Source organism: Coregonus lavaretus (genome assembly GCF_964263955.1).
Source record: "Coregonus lavaretus genome assembly, chromosome: 33".
Lineage (NCBI taxonomy): Eukaryota > Metazoa > Chordata > Actinopteri > Salmoniformes > Salmonidae > Coregonus > Coregonus lavaretus.
The window spans coordinates 16,292,280-16,319,197 of record NC_140020.1 but is presented as its reverse complement, the minus strand read 5'-3'; the positions used below and the strand labels follow the sequence as shown (position 1 = coordinate 16,319,197).

The 26,918-nt window shown below is 42.7% G+C and overlaps 1 protein-coding gene across 1 annotated transcript in view; it reads left to right on the top strand.

The window, feature by feature from the left end:
• The window catches only part of LOC311108161 (exostosin-1-like), a gene marked incomplete at its 5' end in the record, with an annotated part of 171,903 nt that extends 146,307 nt beyond the window's left edge, over positions 1-25,596 (top strand). Inside the window, 6 exons of the mRNA XM_084150784.1 lie at positions 522-640; positions 1,427-1,522; positions 15,153-15,242; positions 19,292-19,452; positions 23,595-23,766; positions 24,737-25,596. Of these exons, the coding sequence (XP_084006910.1) occupies positions 522-640; positions 1,427-1,522; positions 15,153-15,242; positions 19,292-19,452; positions 23,595-23,766; positions 24,737-24,922 (824 nt within the window). The 3' untranslated portion in view covers positions 24,923-25,596. The remainder of the gene's footprint in view (positions 1-521; positions 641-1,426; positions 1,523-15,152; positions 15,243-19,291; positions 19,453-23,594; positions 23,767-24,736) is intronic.
• Positions 25,597-26,918: the final 1,322 nt, after the last annotated feature.

Sequence of the window (26,918 nt, the reverse complement as noted above, 5' to 3'; positions counted from 1 at the left end):
GGTGTCCTTTGACAGCTCTTTGGTCTTGGCCATAGTGGAGTTTGGAGTGTGACTGTTTGAGGTTGTGGACAGGTGTATTTTATACTGATAACAAGTTCAAACAGGTGCCATTAATACAGGAAACGAGGGGAGGACAGAGGAGCCTCTTAAAGAAGAAGTTGCAGGTCTGTGAGAGCCAGAAATCTTGCTTGTTTGTAGGTGACCAAATACTTATTTTCCACCATAATTTGCAAATAAATTCATTAAAAATCCTACAATGTGATTTTCTGGATTTTTTTTTCTCAATTTGTCTGTCATAGTTGACGTGTACCTATGATGAAAATTACAGGCATCTCTCATCTTTTTAAGTGGGAGAACTTGCACAATTGGTGGCTGACTAAATACTTTTTTCCCCCACTGTATGTGTCAGAAAGGTTAATGTCTTGAGGTGCGTGTGTGTTAAGGTGTGTGTCTGAAGGTGTGTATTAAGGTGTGCGTCTGATGGTTTGTGTTAAGGTATGTGTCTTTCTGTGTGGTTGCAGGTAAGAGCCCGTCCCAGGAGTTCACTGCTGTGATCCAGGCCGTGACTCCTCTCCAGTCTCAGCTGCAGCCCATAGTCAAGCTCGTCATCGCTGTTGCCAAATCCAAGTTCTGTGCACAGGTGAGAGCTCAGACCCATGACCCGAGAGCTAAGGCGAAACAGCAGGGATGCAGACCATAAATTTTTATACTGTTACTCGAACTCAGTGGAAGTTTATCTAATGTGACATAGCATAAAGCTTTATAGCTTTACGGCATGTCATGTCTCCCCATGCTATATTTACGCAATAAGGTCAGAGCGGGTGTGGTATATGGCCAGTATACCACTGCTAAGGGCTGTTCTTAGGTTACCTGGATATAGCCCTTAGCCGTGGTATATTGGCCATATAACACAAACCCCCGAGGTGCCTTATTGCTATTATAAACTGGTTACCACGTAATTAGAAGAGTAAAAGGAAATGTTTTGTCATACCCATAGTATACGGTCTGATATACCACAGCTTTCAGCCAATCAGCATTCAGGGCTCGAACCACCCAGTTTATTATGAACTATATATAATCAAAGTTTGCAAGAAAATACAGACTTATTTCCGCTATATATCCGCTGCTAAAAAACCAATGGCTATATCATTATTTATTTTTTTACATTTTAGTCATTTAGCAGATGCTCTTATCCAGAGCGACTTACAGTTAGTGAGTGCATACATTCTTTTTATTTTTTTCATACTGGCCCCCCGTGGGAATAGAACCCAGCTACATCCCTGCCGGCCATTCCCTCCCCTACCCTAGACGACACTGGGCCAATTGTGCGCCGCCCCATGGGTCTCCCGGTCGCGGCCGGCTACAATATGTATTGTGGGGTCTATGCTCTTTGAATTGAGATTGAATTTAATTGTTTTGTTTGCAGATAATTGTGCTGTGGAATTGTGACAAGCCTTTACCTCCGAAGAGCAAGTGGCCCTCCACCACCGTGCCTATCACTGTCATTGAGGGAGAGAGAAAGGTAAGAGATTTCCTAGTTATGCAGGCGTTAAGATTGCATGTTTCGCTATCGATTTGAATGTGTTTTATTGAGTCTTAATCATTGAGGGAATGAGCATGGTTGTTAAAGTGGAACTGACACCAATACATTTCTTGGTAGTTAAAAAAATATTGCTATCAGGTTGTAAATCACAGCTGGCCTGGTACATTGTTTGCTGCCTACACCCATTCAGGATGCACTGTTTCCGTTTCAATTACTCAATATACTGGAGGGAAAAAAACAGACAAATGTAACTAAGGCTGGGAATGTCAATACAATCAAACTAGCAAGGGCAATGATCACAAGTCAGAATGCCGCAGCCCGTCTGGTGTTCAACCTTCCCAAGTTCTCTCACGTCACCCCCCTCCTCCGCACACTCCACTGGCTTCCAGTTGAAGCTCGCATCCGCTACAAGACCATGGTGCTTGCCTATGGAGCAGTGAGGGGAACGGCACCTCTGTACCTTCGGGCTCTGATCAGTCCCTACACCCAAACGAGGGCATTGCGTTCATCCACCTCTGGCCTGCTGGCTCCCCTTCCTCTGCGGAAGCATAGTTCCCGCTCAGCCCAGTCAAAACTGTTCGCTGCTCTGGCACCCCAATGGTGGAACAAGCTCCCTCACGACGCCAGGACAGCGGAGTCACTCACCACCTTCCGGAGACATTTGAAACCCCACCTCTTTAAGGAATACCTGGGATAGGATAAAGTAATCCTTCTACCCCCCCCCCCCCCCCCCCCAAAAAAAAATTGTAAAGTGATTATCCCACTGGCTATAGGGTGAACGCACCAATTGGTGAGTCGCTCTGGATAAGAGCGTCTGCTAAATGACGTAAATGTGCCCTTGAGCAAGGCACTTAACCCTAATTGCTCCTGTAAGTCGCTCTGGATAAGAGCGTCTGCTAAATGACTAAAATGTAAATGTATAACGTGGCTAATAGGCTAGCGTATCTATTTATGTAGCTATTTATTTAGCAAGGTAAAAACACTGAGCCTAACGTTGGCTAGCTAGCTGCTGGGAGGATGTCATGTCATTGGGGGATTGGGTGAGTGACCAACTTTCCCCTCATATTGTTTTTCGGTGGTTACAGCTAGAGGCAGCTAGTCATTTGGCTAGCTAGAAAAAAATGTGAATCGCTTTGCTAGCTAGCTAGCTAGCTACTTAGCTAGCTATGCTGAAATAGAACGACTATTATCCAGTTAGCATATCTCTTGCGTTCGTAAATTCACTCTGGCTATCTACTCTGATTTCAGAGCACTCTCGTCTGAGTGTGCCAGAGCGCAGAATAACTGATTAATTGATGAACGCGCATCACCCCATGAATATGAGCGCTGTCAGTAAACGTAGGCAAAAAAAGTAAGATAATTACGAACGCTCTATATTTACATTTACATTTACGTCATTTAGCAGACGCTCTTATCCAGCGACTTACAAATAGGTGCATTCACCTTATAGCCAGTGGGATAACCACTTTACAATGTTTATTTTTATTTTTTTTTGGGGTGGGGGGGGGGGTAGAAGGATTACTTTATCCTATCCCAGGTATTCCTTAAAGAGGTGGGGTTTCAAATGTCTCCGGAAGGTGGTGAGTGACTCCGCTGTCCTGGCGTCGTGAGGGAGCTTGTTCCACCATTGGGGTGCCAGAGCAGCGAACAGTTTTGACTGGGCTGAGCGGGAACTATGCTTCCGCAGAGGTAGGGGAGCCAGCAGGCCAGAGGTGGATGAACGCAGTGCCCTCGTTTGGGTGTAGGGACTGATCAGAGCCTGAAGGTACGGAGGTGCCGTTCCCCTCACAGCTCCGTAGGCAAGCACCACGGTCTTGTAGCAGATGCGAGCTTCAACTGGAAGCCAGTGGAGTGTGCGGAGGAGCGGGGTGACGTGAGATAACTTGGGAAGGTTGAACACCAGACGGGCTGCGGCATTCTGGATGAGTTGTAGGGGTTTAATGGCACAGGCAGGGAGCCCGGCCAACAGCGAGTTGCAGTAATCCAGACGGGAGATGACAAGTGCCTGGATTAGGACCTATGCCGCTTCCTGTGTAAGGCAGGGTCGTACTCTCCGAATTTTGTAGAGCATGAACCTACAGGATCGGGTCACCGCCTTGATGTTAGCGGAGAACGACAGGGTGTTGTCCAGGGTCACGCCAAGGCTCTTCGCACTCTGGGAGGAGGACACAACGGAGTTGTCAACCGTGATGGCGAGATCATGGAACGGGCAGTCCTTCCCCGGGAGGAAGAGCAGCTCCGTCTTGCCGAGGTTCAGCTTGAGGTGGTGATCTGTCATCCATACTGATATGTCTGCCACACATGCAGAGATGCGATTCGCCACCTGGTTATCAGAAGGGGGAAAGGAGAAGATTAGTTGTGTGTCGTCAGCGTAGCAATGATAGGAGAGGCCATGTGAGGATATGACAGAGCCAAGTGACTTGGTGTAAGCAGCCTAACCAGCTCTTCTAGGGCGAGTAAAATGGTCAGAGGTGTTCTCTCATTTGTGTCTGTAAGTAGCTAGCAAGCTAGCTAACTTTAGCCAGTTAGCTTGGGTGCTTGACTGCGAAATGCTCTGAATTTACGAACAGACAATCTGACAGCACTCTGAATTTACGAACAACCCAGAACGCACTCTGACACACTGGAGGCAATTTATGAACGCACCCTGAGCTAGTTGTCAATCAAATGTATTTGGCATTGATCAAATGAGTGGGCAGGCAGGCAAGTTCCTGGTCAGTTCTCAAAACGTGGGTTGGGAGAAGCATGCATTGGCAGGCAAGCTGCAGAAGGACGAGCAGGCTACCATTCCCCATCGTTTATCGGTGCAATTTTGACGGTCAACTAGCTGAAAAAGTTTGAGAGTGTTTATCTAATGTTCCCTCGTTAGATTTTAGCTCATCTCGCTCTGGCTAGCATTAGTTGTTGATCTTGTTGTTGTTGATGTGCATAACTGAGGGAGAGAGAGCCTATCATGGTTGTTTGATGAATAGGACTGTAAACTTCCCAAATGTAAAAGGACTCCCGTGGTATTTACATATTTGCAGAAATCCATTCAGGTGTATTTTGAAGCTTTTGGCGAATGCGTTCTAATGATCTAAAGTCGCTCTGTTGCTACTGCCTGTAACCACACAGTCCAGTTCAAAGTGAATGATGACAGGCCCATGTGGCAAATTGCTTATTTGCATAAAGGCCTACTGTAGCTCTGATTGGCTATGGCTCACCGTTCTGCGTAGACTCCGGTCCTTGACGAAACAGATGTTTTTATTAGGTTTTATTGCTATACAATTTTCACAAATGCCAAACATTCTAAGAATTTATGAAAATGTCAAAATGACCATATCTAAGTGCCCGCTTGTCAGAAAATGTAAAAGGAAAAAATGTGTCATATTCTTCCTGGGTGTGTATATGAACAGATTTTAATATGTTTTCATGTTGCTAAAACTCTGTCAGTTCCACTTTAAAGTCAGGGGAGATAAAATCCTTTCAAGCTTTTCTTTCATTTGTCCTTTTTGGAACTGGATCTGACTCCTGGGATCTGAGCTTAGCTTACCCTGACTGTTGAGCCATGAAGCAGCTTGATGCTGCTTCCAGGAGTGTTCCAGGCGCACTCTGGATAAAACACCGGTCCATCACAAGGCCATTACTGTGCCAAGCCTCAGCTGAATCATTTTAGTAATGCTGTAGGTACCACTTTGCAGTGATGTTCTTATGAGCTTTTAAAACAATAGGAGTTAATACACCAGACATCATACTTCCAAAGAGGACAAATGCTCTTACTGAATGCAAGCATCTTAAACACAGTAATGCGGTTTCAATATAACTATTCTGATGAAACGATATTGCGCTGATTTGATACAGTATGAATTCTTCCAATCCTTCATTGAGTCCAAATAATCACTCCGATTGTGTTATTTGGAGCGTTCCATTCACTTAAAGAGAGTGTTCACCCAAATTACACAATTTCCATGCTTTCCTTACCCTGTAAGCAGTAAATTGACAAGTTATGACAGCAATCCATGCTTTGGTTTAGTTTGCCTGGCACTGTTTCCAAATGCTAACATTTTAGCGTTTGTAGTACAAATCCCATTCAAGTCATAGGACTGATATTAGAATTTTTCATGCGTCATGTCCAAATCATTCGAAAGTATCTAAAATTGATTGTGAAGATCAACAGAGTCACTTATAGATGATTTGAACATGATGCGCAAAAAATGCTAGTATCGGTCCCATGACATAAAATGGGATTTGTACCACAAATGCTAAAACGTTAGCATTTGGAAACAGTGCCAGCCATGGAAACTAAACCAAAGCATGGATTGCTGTCATACCTTGTCTATAGACTGCTTACAAGGTAAGGAAACCAATGTGTCCTTTTGCAGTTTGGGTGAACTATCCCTTTAATTTCTGGCTTCATAAATATCTCCTACTCAAAGCCAAAGTGGAATTCCAATCAGCAGTGTCATGCTTGCTGCTTACCACAGAATTCAGTCAAATCTCTCTCACACACACACAGGCACACACTACTCAGTTTTTCCATAACCCGCAGCAGCCCAGCTGTTGTCCTAACACAGGGGCAGTGCTGACTGCAGCCCTCTCCGTGCCGCCCCATTGAGGCAGGAGCAGGACCCTAAAACCCAATGGCAGATCCCTTAATTGATACTGTTTGTTCTCATGTAGTAAACGCGGCAATGGTAAAAATGTGTTCCCATTATAACAATAAACAGCTTTTCTAAAAGTCATCTTTGGGCTCCTAATTACTCAACCAGAGTATTCTAGCCTAACAAGACAGCTGCTCCAGAGTAGTAATTCTCCACAGCTCTCTCCCCAAACAATAAGAGCTTCACTGTGTTGAAACCAGCGAGTCAAACGTTCACATCACACTGAATCAGAGTGCTGCCAGGAGACTGAGGATAGGCTAACAGCAGATGTGTTCTGTGTTCCGTGTTCTGCTATTGTGATTATTTTGTTATCCCTCATATAATCTGCTAAAAAAGCAAAGTAATTGTATGTTTGTCAGGGGGGCAGTATATCTAAAGAGGCTCTTATTATCTGGTGTCCTAAATAGCTTACCTCCCCTCAAGGCCGGCATTCAGTTTAAACATTTAAGCAGTGTTTTCCTACTGCCTAATACATGTAACCAATTTATTTAGCATTATTATGCAGGCTCATGGAAATTACACTGTAACCTAGACCCCATTTATTGTGTTTTCAGTCCTATACTTTCCATTGTGTTTGCACTATTTTCCTTTTTAGCAAGCTAGTATGAAAAGCAGGGGCATCATTTCATGCTGTTGCATGAGTGCATTGTGTGATAGACAAGGGAAAACACCGGCTGCTGTGAAAGGGCCTTAATGAACCACAGTCCCCCTCCGTCGTAATATATAATTATTGTATTTCAATGGACTGCACTAATCAGCCCTGAGTAGAGGTCACCAGCAGCATTTGATCAAAATCCAGCATATTATATTATCGATTTTTCCTCCATGATTGTGTCCTCAGGAAAGTAACACATCTAACAATAGGTCCCCTTATCTTGTTCCTTCAATTTGGTTTCCATTTGAAGGCTAATTAAGTTGGCCCGCATCCGTGCCATGGATCATTTCATAGCCAACTGACATTAGATCACTATCCTTGCTCTCGGCAGACCTGCCACTCACTCCCAGGCCTGATGGCTTGGAGCTAAGCCCTTCACTGACTTGTGGGTTGTGTGTGATTGTGTGTGTGTGTGAGTGTGCATGTGTGTGCATGTGAGATCTCCACAGTAGCATCTCCACAGCTGTGTGTGGGTGGCTGGCTGGCTGAGTGTGTTCCTCTCCTGCGATGCGACGCCTCAAGAAGGGCTTACTGTCTCATTAGCACCTCTCCATCTCCCCATCCTTGTCTGATAGCCATTTTCATCACCTGATAATTAATATACAGCCTGGATCACAAGATGTCTCATCAGAAGGGAACGTGGTTAATAAGAACGGATAATGAAATAAGGTGAGTCTTCCAAAGCATTAGATATTAGATCTCTTGAAAAGTGTTAGTAATTGCGTTAGTCAAATGCTTTGGAGCACTCTACCATTTTCTCCTCAGGGCTGTCATTTGTCAGTGCCCCTCTCACCATGTATACGAGGTGATCTATGGTCACTCAGGGTGTCATTTGTTGTCCCTGACCAATTCTGCCACCTTAATTAATTGTTATTTTCAATAATAATTCCCTGCTTGGCACCCTGAATTTTCAGTTCATGAGTTGACCCTCAGAATCAGTTCAGTCTATTCATTCAGGATATACTGTATGTGTTAAATGTTAGAGGGCAGAGATCAAGTAGGCCCCCACTAAATCCAGTCTGCATGGTGATTAGGCCATTCTAGGGGTCAGACCCATAATTGATAGACTTGCAATGCCTTTACTTTGAAAATCCTTTACTCCAAGGTTTCACTATTGCTCTTTGCTGCAGTTTGGATATTTGAAACTATGTTGACAGATTTCCATATCAGAATTTACTGAATGGCATAATTTACTGAATTACATAATTAGGCTAAGCATTACTCATCAATATTTCTTATATTGTTCATATTCACATTTTACAGTTTTTCATTCACAACTTGGATTCACAATATCCGTATCGCCTAACCTGCAATCAAATCAAGCTGTAGGTTACAATTAAGGAATAATGACACGATTGCACTTTGAAGCAAATTAATGGTTTGTTTTTTTGAATACTGAAAGTGGAGGAAATCTATTTCTATTGCAAAAAAGCACACCTGCATGGCACAAATTATCCAAGTTAAACAAGCTGAAATATCTCACTTCACTTTCCCTTAAACTCCTAACAGAGTCTGTGTAAACAGCAATTGTAAAGGGAAGGTCACAAAGGAGCTGGGTTTCTGTGGGCCTGTTAGGGTTCTTGGGCCACGGGGCAGGTTGAGGTTATCCCTGGTTGGCAGGTAGCCTAGTGAAAGGTCGCTGGTTCGAATACCAGATCTGTAACCTTGAGCAAGGCACTTAACCCTAATTTGCTCCAGTGGCACGGTACTACTATGGCTGACCCTGTAAAACAACATATTTCACTGCATCTATCTGGTGTTTGTGACAATAAAACATCATCCATCTTCCTCAGACTCCTAAGGCAGGCTAGACAGCTTGTGAGAGAGAGGTCAAAAGGCTAAGGAGTAACGGCCACAGGTAGCAAACAATCAATGACAAAGACACTTGATTTGTGGCTTAATATTTAGCTGAGTCATGACTTCAGAGTTGTGTTCTGCTTATTTGGCATCTTTATCAAACATAATGCAATTTTAGTTGACAGTCACTGTAAATAATATAAATATTTAATATCTGAAAAAGCTGTACAAAATGTGAACTTCATGCGATTTCATAAAGTGTATGTTTACCCCACTATGATACTATGAATTATATAAAGAGATGGGCTTTGACAAAAATGAATCTTGGACACTTGAGCCATTGAAATCATTTTCTCTGCTGAACTTTGAACTTTGACTATGAATGTATCAAGCATCAAATATGATTAACCAGTAAAGAAAAGCATTGACAAGCCTCTAAAGATTGGCCTTGAAGTAGCAGGAGTCAATGGAGATAAGGGTGATGCCACATCTTCACCAGGTGACTCAGTGCTACATCACTGTATATCTGCCTAGAGGAAACATCCATTGACACTGACCAGGGAGAGAGGGGGAGGAACGGAGAGCGAGAGATCAAAACCCTGTGCCACTGTCTCAATGAGACTAGCTAAAGCAACCCTGGGGCGAAGACGGTCGGCCCAGTGACAGAGGAGGCGGAGGGAGACAGACACAGGAAGGTTGAGAGAGAGAGAGCGATGGGCAGACTGAAGGACAAATAGTCCCTAAAGATGTGTATTGGAATCGGAGCTCCAGAGTATATACAGACCTGATGGGAGAGCTGCGGGTGAATTAGAGGAGTGAGCGATACAACAACAACAACAACAACAACAACAGCTGGCTAGCCTGATAACCAGAGCAATGTGTAACCATCAGAACCTTCCTATATGGGGAAATTAGAGCAAATAATTGAACATTATACAGAGAGTATGCAAACTGTCAATGCAGACCATTAATACAGTAATGCAAAGTGCACTGCAAGCTAAACGAATGCCACTTAACGTTGTGAAGAGTGTGTTGATAATTCTTACCCCTACTGAGGGAGTTTCATTTGATACACACCAGTGACAGTGCTTTAGTGAATATCCTCCAGGCTTTACGCTGAAAAAACAGTGAAATTCAGACAGCATCACTGGCATGCTGATTGACATTAGAGCTTATTGAGATTAAAGGAATCCATGTCATGTAGAATCTTTTCAAATTTGGCACAGTTTGATTAAATTATTCTCAACTAAAGAGGCACACTGCATACTCATTTCACATTGTGATATTTGCTATTCATTTCTATTTTGACAAAATATCTTCGCCCTTGGATATCCGAGTTCCCGTTTCCACAGAGGAAATATAATTAGCGTGTAATAGCAACGTATTCATTCAAACTTCACGGAAGGACTTTGTCTATGAACATACATGGAGCTATTGAAGCTGGAGTCCCCTTTTCCTCTTTTATATAAAGACCCTTAAATAATTAAAATCCTCTAATTATGAGTCAATAGCATAATTACAGGCAGCTCTATAAAGGCTGCATTTAGTCTAATGGATTAGGACGTCGACACCATAGCCCGGCCGGCAGATCGATAGTTCATACGGAAGGCACTGATCCCTAAATCTGTGGTAGGAGAATTATCATTAAAATATGCATTCCTCATGTAAAATGGATTTATAGTCCCATGAGGATTACCACTACAGCCCAAGTGTTTTAAACTGGTCTTATTAAATCAAGCCCCCAAGCCCAGGAGACTGCGAGACTAAATATACATCATTTAAGCAATAATACATGAGGCCATGTGTTCTGACATTTTTATCATAGCTGTGACGTGGTCATAGCCACGAGGCAAGCAGAAGTGGCGTAGACCGCCATAGCTATGATAAAAATGTCATAATACATCGACTCAAGTGTATTGCTTTTATACAACAGATTACAGCATTAAAAAGCCATACATTTTTCAACAAAACATGATGCTACATTCACTAACACTGGTTGTCCAGTGCAATGTTAGGCCTTCTCTGGTCATTAGTGCTATTCGTATTGACTGCCATGTAAAGCAAAACTACCCAAGCGCTGGTTGATAGATCCAGAAACTTTGCATGTTGCTTTTTACAGTGGATATCAAGTTTATAAGTTGCATGGCTGGGCAGATGACAGTGGATCTGTAAAAGTAGTAGTGCATTGCTAAGTAACGACGTGAACAATGGCACTTTTTATGAATGTGGCCATGTGTATGTTGTCTAGCATATCATGGGCAGGATAGACTCTAACAATGGGAATTCCAAACATTTACATTTCAGTCATTTAGCAGACGCTCTTATCCAGAGCGACTTACAGTTAGTGAGTGCATACATGTATTTTTTTCCATACTGGCCCCCTGTGGGAATCGAACCCACAACCCTGGCGTTGCAAACGCCATGCTCTACCAACTGAGCTACACGGGACCACCCCATTGTATAATCATTTTTTAAACATTTAACATGACAAAATGTAAACATCACATGAAACAATAATATTGACAGATCAGGACAACAAGATCAATGGCTACCACTATCTCTTCAGGAAAATTCTAATCAAATGTTATTTGTCACATGCTTCATAAACAACAGGTGTAGACTAACAGTGAAATGTTTACTTACAGGCTCTTACCAACTGTGCAGAGAGAAAGAAAATAGAAATAGTAGAAAAATAATAAAAACAAAAGGAATAAATACACTATGCGTGACGATAACTTGGCTATATACACGGGGTACCAGTACTGAGTCGATGTGCAGGGGTACGAGGTAATTAAGGTAGATACAGTGCATTCAGAAAGTATTCAGACCCCTTGACTTTTTCCACATTTTGTTACTTGACAGCCTTATTCTAAAATTGATTAAATATACACTACCGGTCAAAAGTTTGGGGTCACTTAGAAATGTCCTTGTTTTCCATGAAAACATACATGAAATGAGTTTGAATAGGAAATATAGCAAAATGAATAGGAAATGTAGTCATTGACAAGGTTAGAAATAATGATTTTTAATTGAAATAATAATTGTGTCCATCAAACTTTGCTTTCGTCAAAGAATCCTCCATTTGCAGCAATTACAGCCTTGCAGACCTTTGGCATTCTAGTTGTCAATTTGTTGAGGTAATCTGAAGAGATTTCACCCCATGCTTCCTGAAGCACCTCCCACAAGTTGGATTGGCTTGATGGGCACTTCTTACGTACCACACGGTCAAGCTGCTCCCACAACAGCTCAATAGGGTTGAGATCCGGTGACTGTGCTGGCCACTCCATTATAGACAGATTACCAGCTGACTGCTTCTTCCCTAAATAGTTATTGCATAGATTGGAACTGTGCTTTGGGTCATTGTCCTGTTGTAGGAGGAAATTGGCTCCAATCAAGCGCCGTCCACAGGGTATGGCATGGCGTTGCAAAATGGAGTGATAGCCTTCCTTCTTCAAGATCCCTTTTACCCTGTACAAATCTCCCACTTTACCACCACCAAAGCACCCCCAGACCATCACATTGCCTCCACCATGATTGACAGATGGCATCAAGCACTCCTCCAGCATCTTTTCATTTGGTCTGCGTCTCACAAATTTTCTTCTTTGTGATCCAAACACCTCAAACTTCGATTCGTCTGTCCATAACACTTTTTTCCAATCTTCCTCTGTCCAGTGTCTGTGTTCTTTTGCCCATCTTAATATTTTATTTTTATTGGCCAGTCTGAGAAATTGCTTTTTCTTTGCAACTCTGCCTAGAAGGTCAGCATCCCGGAGTCGCCTCTTCACTGTTGACGTTAAGACTGGTGTTTTGCGGGTACTATTTAATGAAGCTGCCAGTTGAGGACCTGTGAAACGTCTGTTTCTCAAACTAGACACTAATGTATTTGTCCTCTTGCTCAGGTGTGCACCGGGGCCTCCCACTCCTCTTTCTATTCTGGTTAGAGCCAGTTTGCGCTGTTCTGTGAAGGGAGTAGTACACAGCGTTGTACGAGATCTTCAGTTTCTTGGCAATTTCTCACATGGATTAGCCTTCATTTCTCAGAACAAGAATAGACTGACGAGTTTCAGAAGAAAGTTATTTGTTTCTGGCCATTTTGAGCCTGTAATCAAACCCACAATTGCTGATGCTCCAGATACTCAACTAGTCTCAAGAAGGCCAGTTTTATTGCTTCTTTAATCAGCACAACAGTTTTCAGCTGTGCTAACATCATTGCAAAAGGGTTTTCTAATGATCAATTAGCCTTTTAAAATGATAAACTTGGATTAGCAAATACAATGTGCCATTGGAACACAGGACTGATGGTTGCTGATAATGGGCCTCTGTACGCCTATGTAGATATTCCATAAAAAAATCAGCCGTTTCCAGCTACAATTGCCCTTTACAACATTAACAATGTCTACACTGTATTTCTGATTAATTTGATGTTATTTTAATGGACAAAAAAAATGCATTTCTTTCGAAAACAAGGACATTTCTAAGTGACCCCAAATTTTGAACGGTAGTGTATATTTTTTCTTATCAATCAACACACAATACCCCATAATGACAAAGCGAAAACAGGTTTTTAGAAATGTTTGCTAATTTATCAAAAATAAAAAATAAAAAACCTCATTTACGTAAGTATTTAGACCCTTTACTCAGTACTTTGTTGAAGCACCTTTGGCAGCGATTACAGTTTTCTTGGGAATGAAAACTGTATTTGGGGAGTTTCTTCCATTGTTCTCTGCAGATCCTCTCAAGCTCTGTCAGGTTGGATGGGGAGCGTCGCTGCACAGCTGGTGCATTTTTATGAACCAGCCTACATACAGCAGCTACCTATCAGAAGAAGCAACCCCCCACACTCTCTATCTGTTTCAGGAAGGTGGTCTTGTTACCTGAATGTGTATCATTGTCATTGAGAGTCAGGTCTGATGCTGTCATTCATCCTAAGGTCCCTCCACAGCTGATAAATGGCTGATTACTGAGTGTATAATAGGTGTAATGAACCTGTACTTTGCCACTCTTATCTCTCTCAATATGTTCTTTAGGAGAGCTTTTTGCCACACGACTCCTAAACGACTCTTAAAGTATCCCAATGCTCCTCGTTTAATCAAGCCCTCAGCTGGTAAATGACTTTTCAATAGGCACCATGAAAGGCTCTCCTGAGCCAAGAGACTTGGCTCTGCGCAGTGCCGGCCCTGCCAGCGATACACTGCCACTATTATCCTGCTATGACGCACCGGGCAGGGATAGTTAAAGTGAATAGGAAATAGTGTCCCATTGAAAAGGACCCATTAAGCCATAATGATGCGAGTCCACAGCACCTGGAGTCAGCCACTGCAAAATAATGACAGAGGCCCTGTCGATAGCGCAGCCACACCCACTTGCTCTAGAGCAGCCAACCCAAGGCAAGGCTAATATCCAAGTCAACAGGTTATTTTCGATAACTTTTGAGGAATGAGGCAGCAGCCAGTGAGGTTGAGGAGGAGAGAGGGAGGGATGGATTATACAGCAGCTACCTTAACCCCATAAACTTGGTGTCAAGAGCATTGCAGGGCGGTAGACAGACAGACAGACAGACAGACAGACAGGCAGGCAGGGGGAGTTTTAGTGAGGATGCACCATACCACACTGGCTGGCAGCCTCCCAGAGAGAGCGATAGTGAAGGGGATTACCCTGACATCCCTCTCAGGAGGCCACTGCTGACAGTTCACTTCTGCCATGTGTGTGTGCTCCCTAATATTATAGGACATACTGTGCAGCAGGCAAACTACCAATAGCGCTGGCTGCAGAGAGAGAAACAGCCCATCAGTCGTTTCCAATAGAAACACCTTCAAAATGTCCTCGAAATGAAATGCCCACAGACAATAATATTGGAGATATAGATTTGACGCATTTTATTAATAATGTCATTATTGCAAATAAATGTTTTCATTGTGTGCCTACACTGTAATTGCACTGTATTAGTAAGCACAAGTGTTATTGTGAAGTGGGGCTTTGGACAGAAGATACTGCCATGCCATTGTGGTGTTTTTTATATATAATTGGCCTTCACCCACATACTCCACAGAAGAAGGTTTTTCATCCAATAATCAGAACAATATTTTCTCCTTAAAATGAAAAGTCCTTCAATAATATGACAAAGATTGTCCTTCTATGGATTGTTAGGGAGGGCTAAAGAAATTGAATAATGTTTCAAACACTAAGAAGAAGATTAAGGTTACTCTCTGGGTGCGTCAGGATGAAGGGATTAAATAATTTGTCCATCTTTTTATCCAACATGAAAAGGTGACCCCTCTCTTGCTATTTCTGGATGAGCCCATTTAAAGATACCTGAAATACTTGTGATTGAATAGGTCCCCACACACAGTCAGAGGTGCTGACACCAGAGCCAATGGATGGATTGTTGGAGTTTGATTGAGCGATGGCAGCCATTGACCACATCTCTCTCTCTCTCTCTCTCTCTCTCTCTCTCTCTCTCTCTCTCTCTCTCTCTCTCTCTCTCTCTCTCTCTCTCTCCCCCCCCCCCCCCCCCCAGACGATGAGCAGTCGCTTTTTCCCCCATGACGTCATCCTCACAGATGCTGTCCTCAGTCTGGACGAGGACTCCGTCTTGTCGACCAATGAGGTAGGAGGAAGACTTATTATTCCCTCTCTGTCTACCTAAGGCTTTAAAGTTCAAAGACCAGAATCAATCAACACTCATCTAGCAATGTTTATGTAGTGTCTTGCCCCTCCACACTTCTTATTGTGAGAACTGGAAAATACCTATGAGGGGAGTCTACCTGGTAGTAGAAGCAGAATTGTATAGTACCCAAAAACATTCTCTGATTTAATTTGATCATGGGAAAAAGAACTAGGCAGGTTCAAACAGAGAGCTGGAGTCCCAAGTCTGTGTGGAAATAAGCCAACAATTAACATTGGATGATCAGCTACAGCGTTTCCTGTCTCTTTTATCTGACATTGACATCAACAACGGCACCAACTGGTGAGATTTAGCAGCAACTGAAGAAGTGACAGAACTTCCAGACAGTTTCTTGAAAGTATTCCCTCTCCCAGGGGTGTGGAGATTGACACCAACTGACTTCCTTCATCTTCAAAGCAACTCAATGTTTTGTTTGTAGTCTGTTGTTATGCAGAGAGCCGTGTCGCTGCCCTTGTTGCTATGCTATGCTCCTTGTCTGTGCCTGCATTTTGTTCCTGTTAATTCTAATTTCTTCTATTCAATTAGTCCCTGTATAATATTTGCACATTGCAGAATCAGCAAAGCGCTAAAGCTCTTTTTAATTGCTCATTCCCATTAATGTTACTCCGTTAGAGAACAGCCTAATGGAGTAACTAAAAGTTGGGTATTTCAAAATAACTGCTCTGGTCTAATGTTTAAACTGGCACTGAGGCCCAGGCCGCACTCTACAGAGAAAGTCACTGGTATCATGAGCTACTGTAGAAGAAATCAGTCAAGACAGAGGGAGGTGAAGCAAGGTGACAGGTTATATTAGTAGATCAAGTGTGTGGTCCAGGTGGACACACTTCACACTAATCATTCACGGTAGAGAGAAATCCATCCTCTCTAACTAATACATCTCTCAGCCTGTTGAACCACAGGGACGTCTTGCCTCATCTGATAAATTCCACCCCTGTGTTTCTCTATTAAACAGTATCAGTGAAATGGTCTGGTATCTGTCTCCAAGTGTCTCTTCCCCTGTGTATGTTACATTGTAGGTTAATATTGATGAGGTCATTTCAACACCCCTTGTCCATAAGAGAAAGCCCTGCATTGGAAAACCCCAATGGAGTTCATTTGTCAAGCATAGCGTAATAACTAATTCACTTCTCGTGGTCGGGACGGATTGATTGCCCCTCTAAAAGAAACCATTTGTTGTATTTAAGATTCCTGTTAAGTCTTGTTATTGCTTCACTGGCTGGAAACTCTGCCAAACATCTCAAACGAGGGCCTTTTCCTCCCGATGCTTTCATTATCTGGATGTAGTTAGCGAAAGGATCTTCCCATGCTGTGAAATGCAAATTCGGTGACCATGGTGCCAATTCAAAAAACAAGTATTCACTATCTGGCCTGGAATGAGAAACTAATGAATGCCCAAGTTGTTTCAAGCAATCAGAAGGTTTGTGAAACATATTACCTCTCCGGCATGCTAGTCTCTGCGAAGATCATTAGACTGTCAAACCATGAAGTCACAGTTTGATTAAGCTTCACGTCTTGGAAAGGGAAAAGCTCTAGTGGCTCATTTTGCTGGCAGTTGTAAAAAGAAATCACTCAATGAACCAAAGCAGGAGTTGCCTCTGTGTGAAGATTATGTTTGCTCTTTTTTAATCAAAGTTTAAAACGTGTGCTGAATTATTTTGGCTCAGCCCTTGGAAATGTTGATGTTGTTAGTGTCTGACACAATGTACAAGTTGGATTTGGAGTGGTTTATCTTGTTCCAAATATTGAACTTGTTAAATCAAGCTCATTAGGAAATCCATTGTTTTCTGCATCAAATTAGAGTCTTGGTGGTTGAGTCACCATAGTTGTTTTCTGCACCTGCTGCTCTCCATTCTAAGCACATGTTGTATTGCTTCAGTGTGAATCAATAACATTTCTGCTGTAAATCACAGTAAGAAAAGGTTCTGCTTTGGGAAATGTAAAACTTCAAAACTGACCGACATGTCAGTGTAATGATTATGTTCCACATGTATTTGCCTCATACCTTTTTGACGCATGATGGACACAGACAGACAGACACAGTAGGCTATGTTTCTCTTTTTGGTCTAATTCACCCCATCCATTACCTGCATTAAGAATGAGAACATCTAAGACCGTTAACATTTTTACATTTACATTTTAGTCATTTAGCAGACACTCCTATCCAGAGCGACTTACAATTAGTGCATTCATCTTAAGATAACTGGGTGAGACAACCACAAATCACAGTCGCAGCAAGTACATTTTCCCTAATTAAAGTAGTTATCAGCAAAGTCAGTGCTAGTAGGAAAATCTAGCATTAAGTTAGAGACACAACAAGGCTTTAATGAAGACGTTTCATGCAGGTGAAAGGTAACGGGTTTATAGCCAATATTCACCTTTCAGACCACAGTTATCCAAATTTGAAGCTCCCTTAAGATTTCAGTGAGTGAAGACCCCATCCTTAGTGTGAGTCTCTCAGCGTATAAGAGACCTGCAATGTGTTATTCATCTATTTGATATTTTATTAATTGCAGCAAGTCAATTTCACCTCTGCCTTGCAAGAGGATCCACTTACATTCTATAGTGGTACAAGATTAAAGAACTAATGTTACAAAAGTTTGATGAGGATATTTCAGGGGAAAAAAGGGAGAGCCTACAGATGTGTGTCAAAGATTCCAAAAACCAGTCACAGCAAATCCCTCATCTGCTTAATAATCTGTCTCAGTAATTGCCCTTTAAACATTGAAATCATTTTAATTGAAAGGAACTGAAATGTGAGCGAGTAGAACACTTTTAATGGGACTTTTCATATTACAATAACTACATGGAACAGTGACTGGACAGAATTCATAATTGCATTGTTTCAACTCATTAATCACATGATTAAGCTTTAAGAGAGGATACGGTGTGGAATATGAATGTTCCTATCATGACACTGTCTGGCTGCCCATGAGAGAGCAGGGCACAGAAAACCGTAAAACAGTCAGCTTGTCAAAAGTTCTCCAGGGATCCAGTGGAATATCATATCAAGGGTAGATATGACTGCATGGACCATACACAAGGACATGATCTTGGTCATTTAACAAGATCTCTCAATGCCTGATGTTGACTTTCCTTCAGCTCAGATCAGAGAAGACATACTACTGTACCTGCTGGAAACCAAATGCTGAAAGTCTGTCTTTCCTATACGACTATACTTTTCTATTGTTTAATAACATATCACATCAAATGGCACAGGTAAATTATATGCCAGTAGAGATTTGTGATGGATCAGTTTGTAGACTCCTCGGAACCCATATTCAGAAACCATCTTATTTATTAAATGGGATCAATGTATGTTGCCCTTGGAAAGGCTTTCTGCATGCATAGCATTCTCCCTCTGCGCTTGTCATTTTTCTTCCTCCCTATTTTCAATCCATAATTAACTAAGACACGTTATGAATGGGCCAAATCACAGTCTGTCACAAATGATGCGAGGCACAATCAGGGCATTATAGGAGCGTAATTCCTGAAGGCAAATTATTTGCATGATATCATAAATCCTGTGCTGAGGTAATGGCTAACACAGCGATTAATCAAAGGCTACATTAAGAGAGATGTTTCCAACCTTTTCCTGAGATTTGTGGTCTCATTCCTTCATAATTATGCGCACACATCATGACAGAGGCTGAGAGGTGTTTGGTTATTTTAAGGGACTATCCATTTTTTAGGTTCTGCTCTCTGTAGCATTTTGGAAATGAATGTCCCACTGTGCCAACAGCAAGGTAGAGTCAGTGTGTGTATTATACAGTATTCTACTATGTGGTGTTCTTCATATTCTCTTGACCTGAGTGACTGCTAGTCTTTTGACATATGTACCTGAGAAGAATAACTTTGGAATTCAATCTACTCTTTTGCTACATTGTACTGCAGTTGATATTGCTCATCTAATGCATAAGTAAATCTGTCTATAAGGGATTTTCTAAGATGTTTTATTTTCCTCTGAACCGCAGGTTGACTTTGCCTTCATTGTCTGGCACAGTTTCCCAGACAGAATTGTGGGCTACCCAGCACGCAGCCATTACTGGGATGGCAGCAAATCAAGATGGGGCTACACCTCCAAATGGACTAACGAGTACTCCATGGTGCTCACAGGGGCTGCATTCTATCACAGGTACAGTCAGTGCCCCTGCCTGCTCTCTGTGAGGGGTGTAGGGGCCATGATATTAGCTCAGGGAGGGGATGCAGATGGCAGGGAGGAAAACTGTCCAAGCGGTAACACATCATTGACTTTGAGCACATACATGCAGGCAGGCGACGTGACTATAAAAAGCCCTAAGACATATTGTGGCCGGTTAACATCCTCCCACTGTGTAGCAGCAACTCTGTGAGTTCTTTCTCCTGCACTTGTCACTTACTCTTATCGCGGATGGGTGTGATCAGGTTTGTATTGTTCTGTACCAGCAGCACATGCTGTCACAGACAGACTGCAATACTGGTTCACATATTATGTTTTATTCAGGAGTAGTCTACTTCCTTCAGTACAGTAAGTGCCATTGAGAAAACTCATCTGAATTCCCCACACCACTGACATTTGTTGTATATAAGCGTAATAGAGAAGGAAATAAAGTATTATGTTTTTTCCTTCCTTTTTTTGTGAAAGATTTGATTGTGAAATGCAATGCATCATCAAAATGAATACAAAGTATTAAGCCATGCAGCAAATTGAATTAGGAAGTATTTTCCTCTCATGAGAGATTTGAAGTAATGTCTTTCCGGGCAGTTGCAGATAAACAGCTCTCCTAGTCATTTTTCATTGTTCTATTGTATGGTTTCAAAATGCCTCTATTATTCAGGACTCAAGGCTCTCAACGGGCTGTCTACTGAGGCATTGCGCTAATAATCAAGAGACAAGTGTTTCTACCAGATAGTCACCAGGAGAAAGTGTAGAACAATTCTATCAGATCTGCGCAATTAACAAATCAGTGTCATTAATTAGATTGCTACTTTTCCGATCCAAAGATATCAACATGAACAAAGATGAATATCACACTCTGCCTGACTGTGATATTCAGATCAGAAAAATGACAACGTTAACAAGATGATTGACAACAACATCACATAGATCAATAGCTTGGCATAGAGAGAGAGGCCTGTCCTGGGCTCACAGTTTGTCTCAAAGGAAGGTCCTTGTGCTCATCTTTCCTGCATGGATGTGACAGACAAACGGTGCTGACGGCAGACCTTGGCTGTGACACCTCACCTTCACTAGGCTGACAGTGATGTACCGCTGGGCAAGGCGCTGATGCTGCAGAGGCCAAGAGCCTAGCGGGGCTCCCGAGGAGGAGGAGGAGGAGGAGGAGGAGAGGGGGGGGGAAAAAGAAAACAGGAAGTCGTCTTCTTGAGGGAGATGAGGCATGAGTCTGAAGTCTCTGGATCTAAACAGAGTGACCTCCTAACTGACTGAAGCCCATGTGTCACCACAGACAAGAAGTAATGCAGTTGATCCTTTGTCAGCCATACAGCCAGGGCCCCCAACTTAATAAACACATGGGAAATGAGACATGGCACAATCAGGGCCGCAAGAAAGAGAGGGGAGAAGTATCTCACTCTGAGAAATTAAAACATCAGTCTCTGGGTGTTGTCAGGCGGGTGGATGAGGTCGCTGGAGAGGGTGGCTCTTATAAGGGCTGGCTGGGGTGGTTAACTCCCCTCATTCTGCCAGACGGATCCACCAGACAGATTGCCACCCATATTCTGTGACTCAGTGAATAGAAAACAACAACGAGCACTATCCAGAGAAATGGTGAACATTCAGGAAATGGCACTGAGAATGGAATTAAGGAGATTTGATTTCCTGTTAGTCACTGCCCATTTTCCATTTGCAATATTGTGCATTAATATTATACTATGCAGTATGTCTATAGCTAGGTTTCCATCCAATTAACGACAGATTTTCATGCGAATATTCTAAAATCCGCATATCCGCATTTTCCCACCAGAGGTGTTTCCATCAAATTGATTTGTTGCGGATAAAAGGCTGTGCGTGATGACGTAGTGCACATAAAAATACCTTTTGCGTTTACATTTTCAAGTACCGAATAAAAAATACAAGTAAAAAGGGTGTATGTTGATATACAGTATAAAATGACGCAAGATTCAAGACTTGCTTTTCAACTAAAATATCGTACAGAATTCTTGCCACCAACAAAATGTTGAATATTTGGGGCATACAACCATCGCAGCTCTGCACATTTTGTTGTGAGGATACAGAATCAATAGACCATTTATTCTGGTATTGCCCTCAGGTAGCATGTTTCTGGTCTCAGGTTCAGGATTGGCTGAAAAAGCATAACATTAATCTAAACTTGACCCTAGAAATAGCATTGTTGGGAGATTTTGGAGAGACCTGGTCAGTCAATTACTAATATACTAATACTCTTAGTAAAAGTATTTATCTTCAACTCGCAATCTGTGGATTCTATTCGATTAGATAGATTCTAATTGTATGTTAAACATCACAGCATAGTTGAAAGATATATGGTGTGTAGAAATCCGAAGAGGGTGGCCAGCAGAGATAGGTGGGATGGGCTGAGCGAAGCTGAGGGTTGGGATGTGGAACTGGAGACAAGTGGGAGTGAAGTTGCTGGCTGGGGGGGTAGAATGAAGGTCAGAGATAAAAGTCCAAAATAAACAAAACCAAAAAGTTGAATTGACACTAAGACATTGTTACATCCAATGCCTGTTTGCCTGAGGCTGATGCCACGCAAGCGCTTGTAAGCGCGTACATATCCATACATGCAGACACATACACACATGTAAATACATTGAGGGAAAAAAGTATTTGATCCCCTGCTGATTTTGTACGTTTGTCCACTGACAAAGAAATGATCAGTCTATAATTTTAATGGTAGGTTTATTTGAACAGTGAGAGACAGAATAACAACAACAAAAACCCAGAAAAACGCATGTCAAAAATGTTATAAGTTGATTTGCATTTTAATGAGGGAAATAAGTATTTGACCCCCTCTCAATCAGAAAGGTTTCTGCCTCCCAGGTGTCTTTTATACAGGTAACGAGCTGAGATTAGGAGCACACTCTTAAAGGGAGAGCTCCTAATCTCAGCTTGTTACCTGTATAAAAGACACCTGTCCACAGAAGCAATCAATCAATCAGATTCCAAACTCTCCACCATGGCCAAGACCAAAGAGCTCTCCAAGGATGTCAGGGACAAGATTGTAGACCTACACAAGGCTGGAATGGGCTACAAGACCATCGCCAAGCAGCTTGGTGAGAAGGTGACAACAGTTGGTGCGATTATTTGCAAATGGAAGAAACACAAAAGACTGTCAATCTCCCTCGGCCTGGGGCTCCATGCAAGATCTCACCTCGTGGAGTTGCAATGATCATGAGAACGGTGAGGAATCAGCCCAGAACTACACGGGAGGATCTTGTCAATGATCTCAAGGCAGCTGGGACCATAGTCAAGAAAACAATTGGTAACACACTACGCCGTGAAGGACTGAAATCCTGCAGCGCAAGCAAGGTCCCCCTGCTCAGTGGCCGAGAGATCGCTGGTTCGGGTCCCCGATTCAAATGGGTGGGGGATCTGTCCTTGTGCCCTTGGGCGGGGCGCTTGACCCTGGTTGCTCCTGTGGATCGCTCTGGATGGGAGTGTCTGCTGGATGACTAAATGTAATGTAATGTTGAGTGGCTTCACTGCAGGTAGTTGTATGTTTTAAAAATTCAATAAAACTCTACTGACAGTTTTCTCACAAAGACATTTGCGTTATATAGCGAGTATGCCCACTCTGGTATTGGCACATGTGCTTTAGCCAACAGCTGGCAGATACAGTGCGGGTATAGCCTACATGATGAGATTATTATGGACAAAAGAGCAAGATTATTTTTCTTTGTCAAACGGCAGCCAAGCATCGATGATCATGTCACCAGAATAAGACCCTCGATATTTATTGAAAGGACCATCAAGCTCATCACCTTATTAACCTATTTAATCTGTAGCCTAATAAACTGCATGCTTTCCAGACGAGTCGTAGTGGGAGGACCACTCAACATATTATCGCATGACTCCAAGTTTACTTCGATATGATATTATATCAATACTTGCGCATAAAAGCGTTTCCACCGACATTTCAAGCATCGTTTATTTCACAGACACAAAAAGATCCCACTTTGTCTAAATTATTTCATTTAGTCGACATTTGGAAAGTTGACCAACACATTTTCTGTTTCCGTAAGGCCCGTCATGACATTTTTTAAATTCATGGTTCCATCTCTCTTCCTCTGTGTTTCTAGGTATTATCACTACCTGTACACTCACTACTTGCCAACCAACCTTCTCACCATGGTGGACCAGATGGCCAACTGTGAGGACATCCTCATGAACTTCCTGGTTTCCGCTGTCACTAAGCTCCCACCAATCAAAGTCACCCAGAAGAAGCAGTACAAGGAAACCATGATGCAGCAGGTACAGTAGGTTTCTTTGGTAACTGTATGTGTGTGTGGTGCGTGTGTTTGTCCTGAAAATCATAGCTCATTGAAGATGCCGTCTGTGAAACCATGTGTTTACCCAGGATATATCACTCACCAACAGCCAACTTTCAATAGAAGCCACAAGCTGATATCAGGTATCCAGTGCATGGGACAGGGCCCAATCTCAAGGTGTCTGAAGTGGGCCTAAAATTGCAGCCAGAGGAGCAGCCATGAGAGGGGGGGGACTGCAGGATTGCAGACCGGTTCAATTAGGAGCATCTAGTGAGAGGTGGAGGAGGAGGTTGCAGCATGCTGACAGTCTCCCTCTGTGAATCCCCGTTCGGTGTGTGTGTGCGGGCTGGGCCGAGGCCGGCCCATGTCAGGTCTGATTGATGGCCCAGCTTCAGGCAGCACGATGACTCTGCACTATCGGCCATATGATTGTCTTAATTGTGTAGACAGCAGCGTACCAGTGGTGTATTTACTCGCATCTCTTTCGACACCTAGTATCTTCAGGCCCTTTCCCTTTCCAGGACAATTTTTCCACTGCAGTCAGTGCTGTAAGATGTGTTGCCCTGCACAAGATCACACAGGAAAGGGGGGAAGTTTGTTGTAAACAAAAGGAAGTTTGTTGGAGATTGTAATGGAGATTTTGGCCAACACTTTATCAGTTGAATGGGAGTTAAAAGGCAGCAAAATAAAACCTTTCTTAGATGTAGTTTGATTTGTGTGTATGTATACAGTAGATATGAGCTGTTTTCTTAATGCCCTGGGATAAATTCCTTGCAGCAACCTATTTGTGTATTTCTAGGCGATCTTTGAAGGGGAAATTGTTTGCTTCAGGCAACACAGCTCTAATGTACCATCCTCCTCACAATATATGTTTCTGCTTTTACACTGAAGCAGAGTCAGTGAGTTTTGTGATTGGTGTGCTAAACTGACATATCTCCTCTGTCTGTCCACAGGGTTCTAAGACGTCCCGGTGGGCCGACCCAGACCACTTTTCCCAGAGACAGACCTGTATGAACTCATTCAGCGGCTGGTTTGGGTACATGCCTCTGCTGCACTCCCAGATGAGACTGGACCCTGTGCTGTTCAAGGACCAGGTCTCCATCCTGAGGAAGAAGTACAGGGACATTGAGAGGCTGTGAACCCAGCCCACACACACACACACACACACACACACATACACAAGAGACTTGAGTGGTGTGGGTTTGGGCCAAATCTCCCTCCTAGATGCAGGTGAAAAGAACTGCCTTTTTGTAACCAGCCTGTTCAGTCAGTCAGATTGTCCGAACAATACAGTGAAATCTCTACAGAGTAATTTATTATGAAATATGCAACACCAGGACCGTTCTCCAGAGTTGATGGTCTTGGCTATTGAAGATGATTCAGAACTCTGGTTGGTTCAGCTCTCTCCATGTCAGTGAGTTGGACTGTGTCGATGTTGTCGTCATTGTTGTCAAAAGAGGAATATTGCGACTTTTCTCACGCTTCAACACAAGACTGATTGTCGTTGTCACTTCCTTCCTCTGCCAGAGCAGAACGGGAAGTGAGGTCACAAATGCCTGCAATGTGTACTCCAGTTTGGTTTCAGATTTTTTCTGTGGCAGTGTGTCTTATACAGAAATTAACTCAGTGCATTGTCTTTCCTATAAGAGATCTATAAAGTTTTTATCTCTAACATTGTATCTGTTGCTTTCCATTATTAATTTCTGGGGCTTATTGGATTTTCAATTTGGAATTGTTTTATTTTTGGTTGATTCATTCTCCTATGAGATTTAAATTGCCAAAAAAACTACTCTGATAAAAGATGCTGAAATCTATACCGCCTATTGTTTTAATTCTCTCTGTTTCAGGGATGATGGTGGTAGACAATGTGGTTAGAGGGAATAACTAACTACCATATTATTTTGTCTTGGTGAAACATGCAAAACCTGAGCAAACAACTTTTCCCATCAAAGACCACCTCAGGACACCCTCCTGATTCTCTCCATCTGTTTGCTGGCTGCTTGTATGTCTCCTCCAGGCTGTCTGTCTAAATGCTGGAGACATGCCTCTCACTGTGACCCTGCCTGGCTATAAACAAGATGTGGGTTTCTGCATCCACTGATGGATTTACTAAGTAGGTGTTGGTACTGTGTACTCATGGGGGTAGGCGTGGCGATGCTACAGACAGGCATATTTGATTTCTATTCAAGGTCTGAAGCATCTTTCATGTCCCTCCAGAGAGCCAACCCAATCTACGCTCCACTGTTCAGCTGGTTCTGAGAGGAGGAGACCAGCCTCTGCATGGCACTCCCTGTACATCCCCCGTCTCCCTCTCCCTACCAATAATCATGTTTACTTCATTACCATTCTACTATAATAACTCTGAGCATCAGACACCTCGGGAATGGTCAAAGTCTCAATGCCTTTTATTGGATTAATAGAATGTTTGTAAATGCTACGCTGTACATGGGTCAATGTTATTCATGAACATGAGCTTACCTTTGCAACTACTAATTTCTTTCTTAGGGTGAATGGGTATCAGGTATGCTAAGGAGCCAATATCTCTATGTGTGTGATGTATTTTCATAAATGAAATGTCACACTTGACACCGTGTGGTCTAGACACCATGTTCACTTCCCAGCACAAACAACCAATGATTTAATGAGGAGCCTAATGGCAGGCAGGCAAGAATGTTTTTGTTTCAGTTTCACCGAAGGGATATCTCGCTTGCCCTCTCACTTCTCACAATGATGCATGATAATGACACTGCTCCCCCAGAACTCATTCAATACAGCATCTGAGGGACCTGCCTCTAAAGAGGGCCTCTTTCTCAAATGGAACACAGTCAAGGCTATTTTACACCGCGTGGAGGCCATTCTGAATATTAATGAATAGATTTGTTGATTTATATCACCCCCAGAAGGGAGGGAAAGAACATTAGCTTGTCTTTTTTAAAGCATCTCCTCTCTTCATCTGCTCTGTTCAGAGGTAACACCGGAGAGTTGTGGAGCGAGAGGAGAGAAGAAGAGGTATAGGAGGGAGGCTGATGCATACTCCAAGTCATTTGGCCCGTACTGCCTTGGGAAATAGGAATGAGCACACAGAATGAGTCTGCCATTGATCCACATTGATCCAAACGGAGAGCCAGCCTTTAT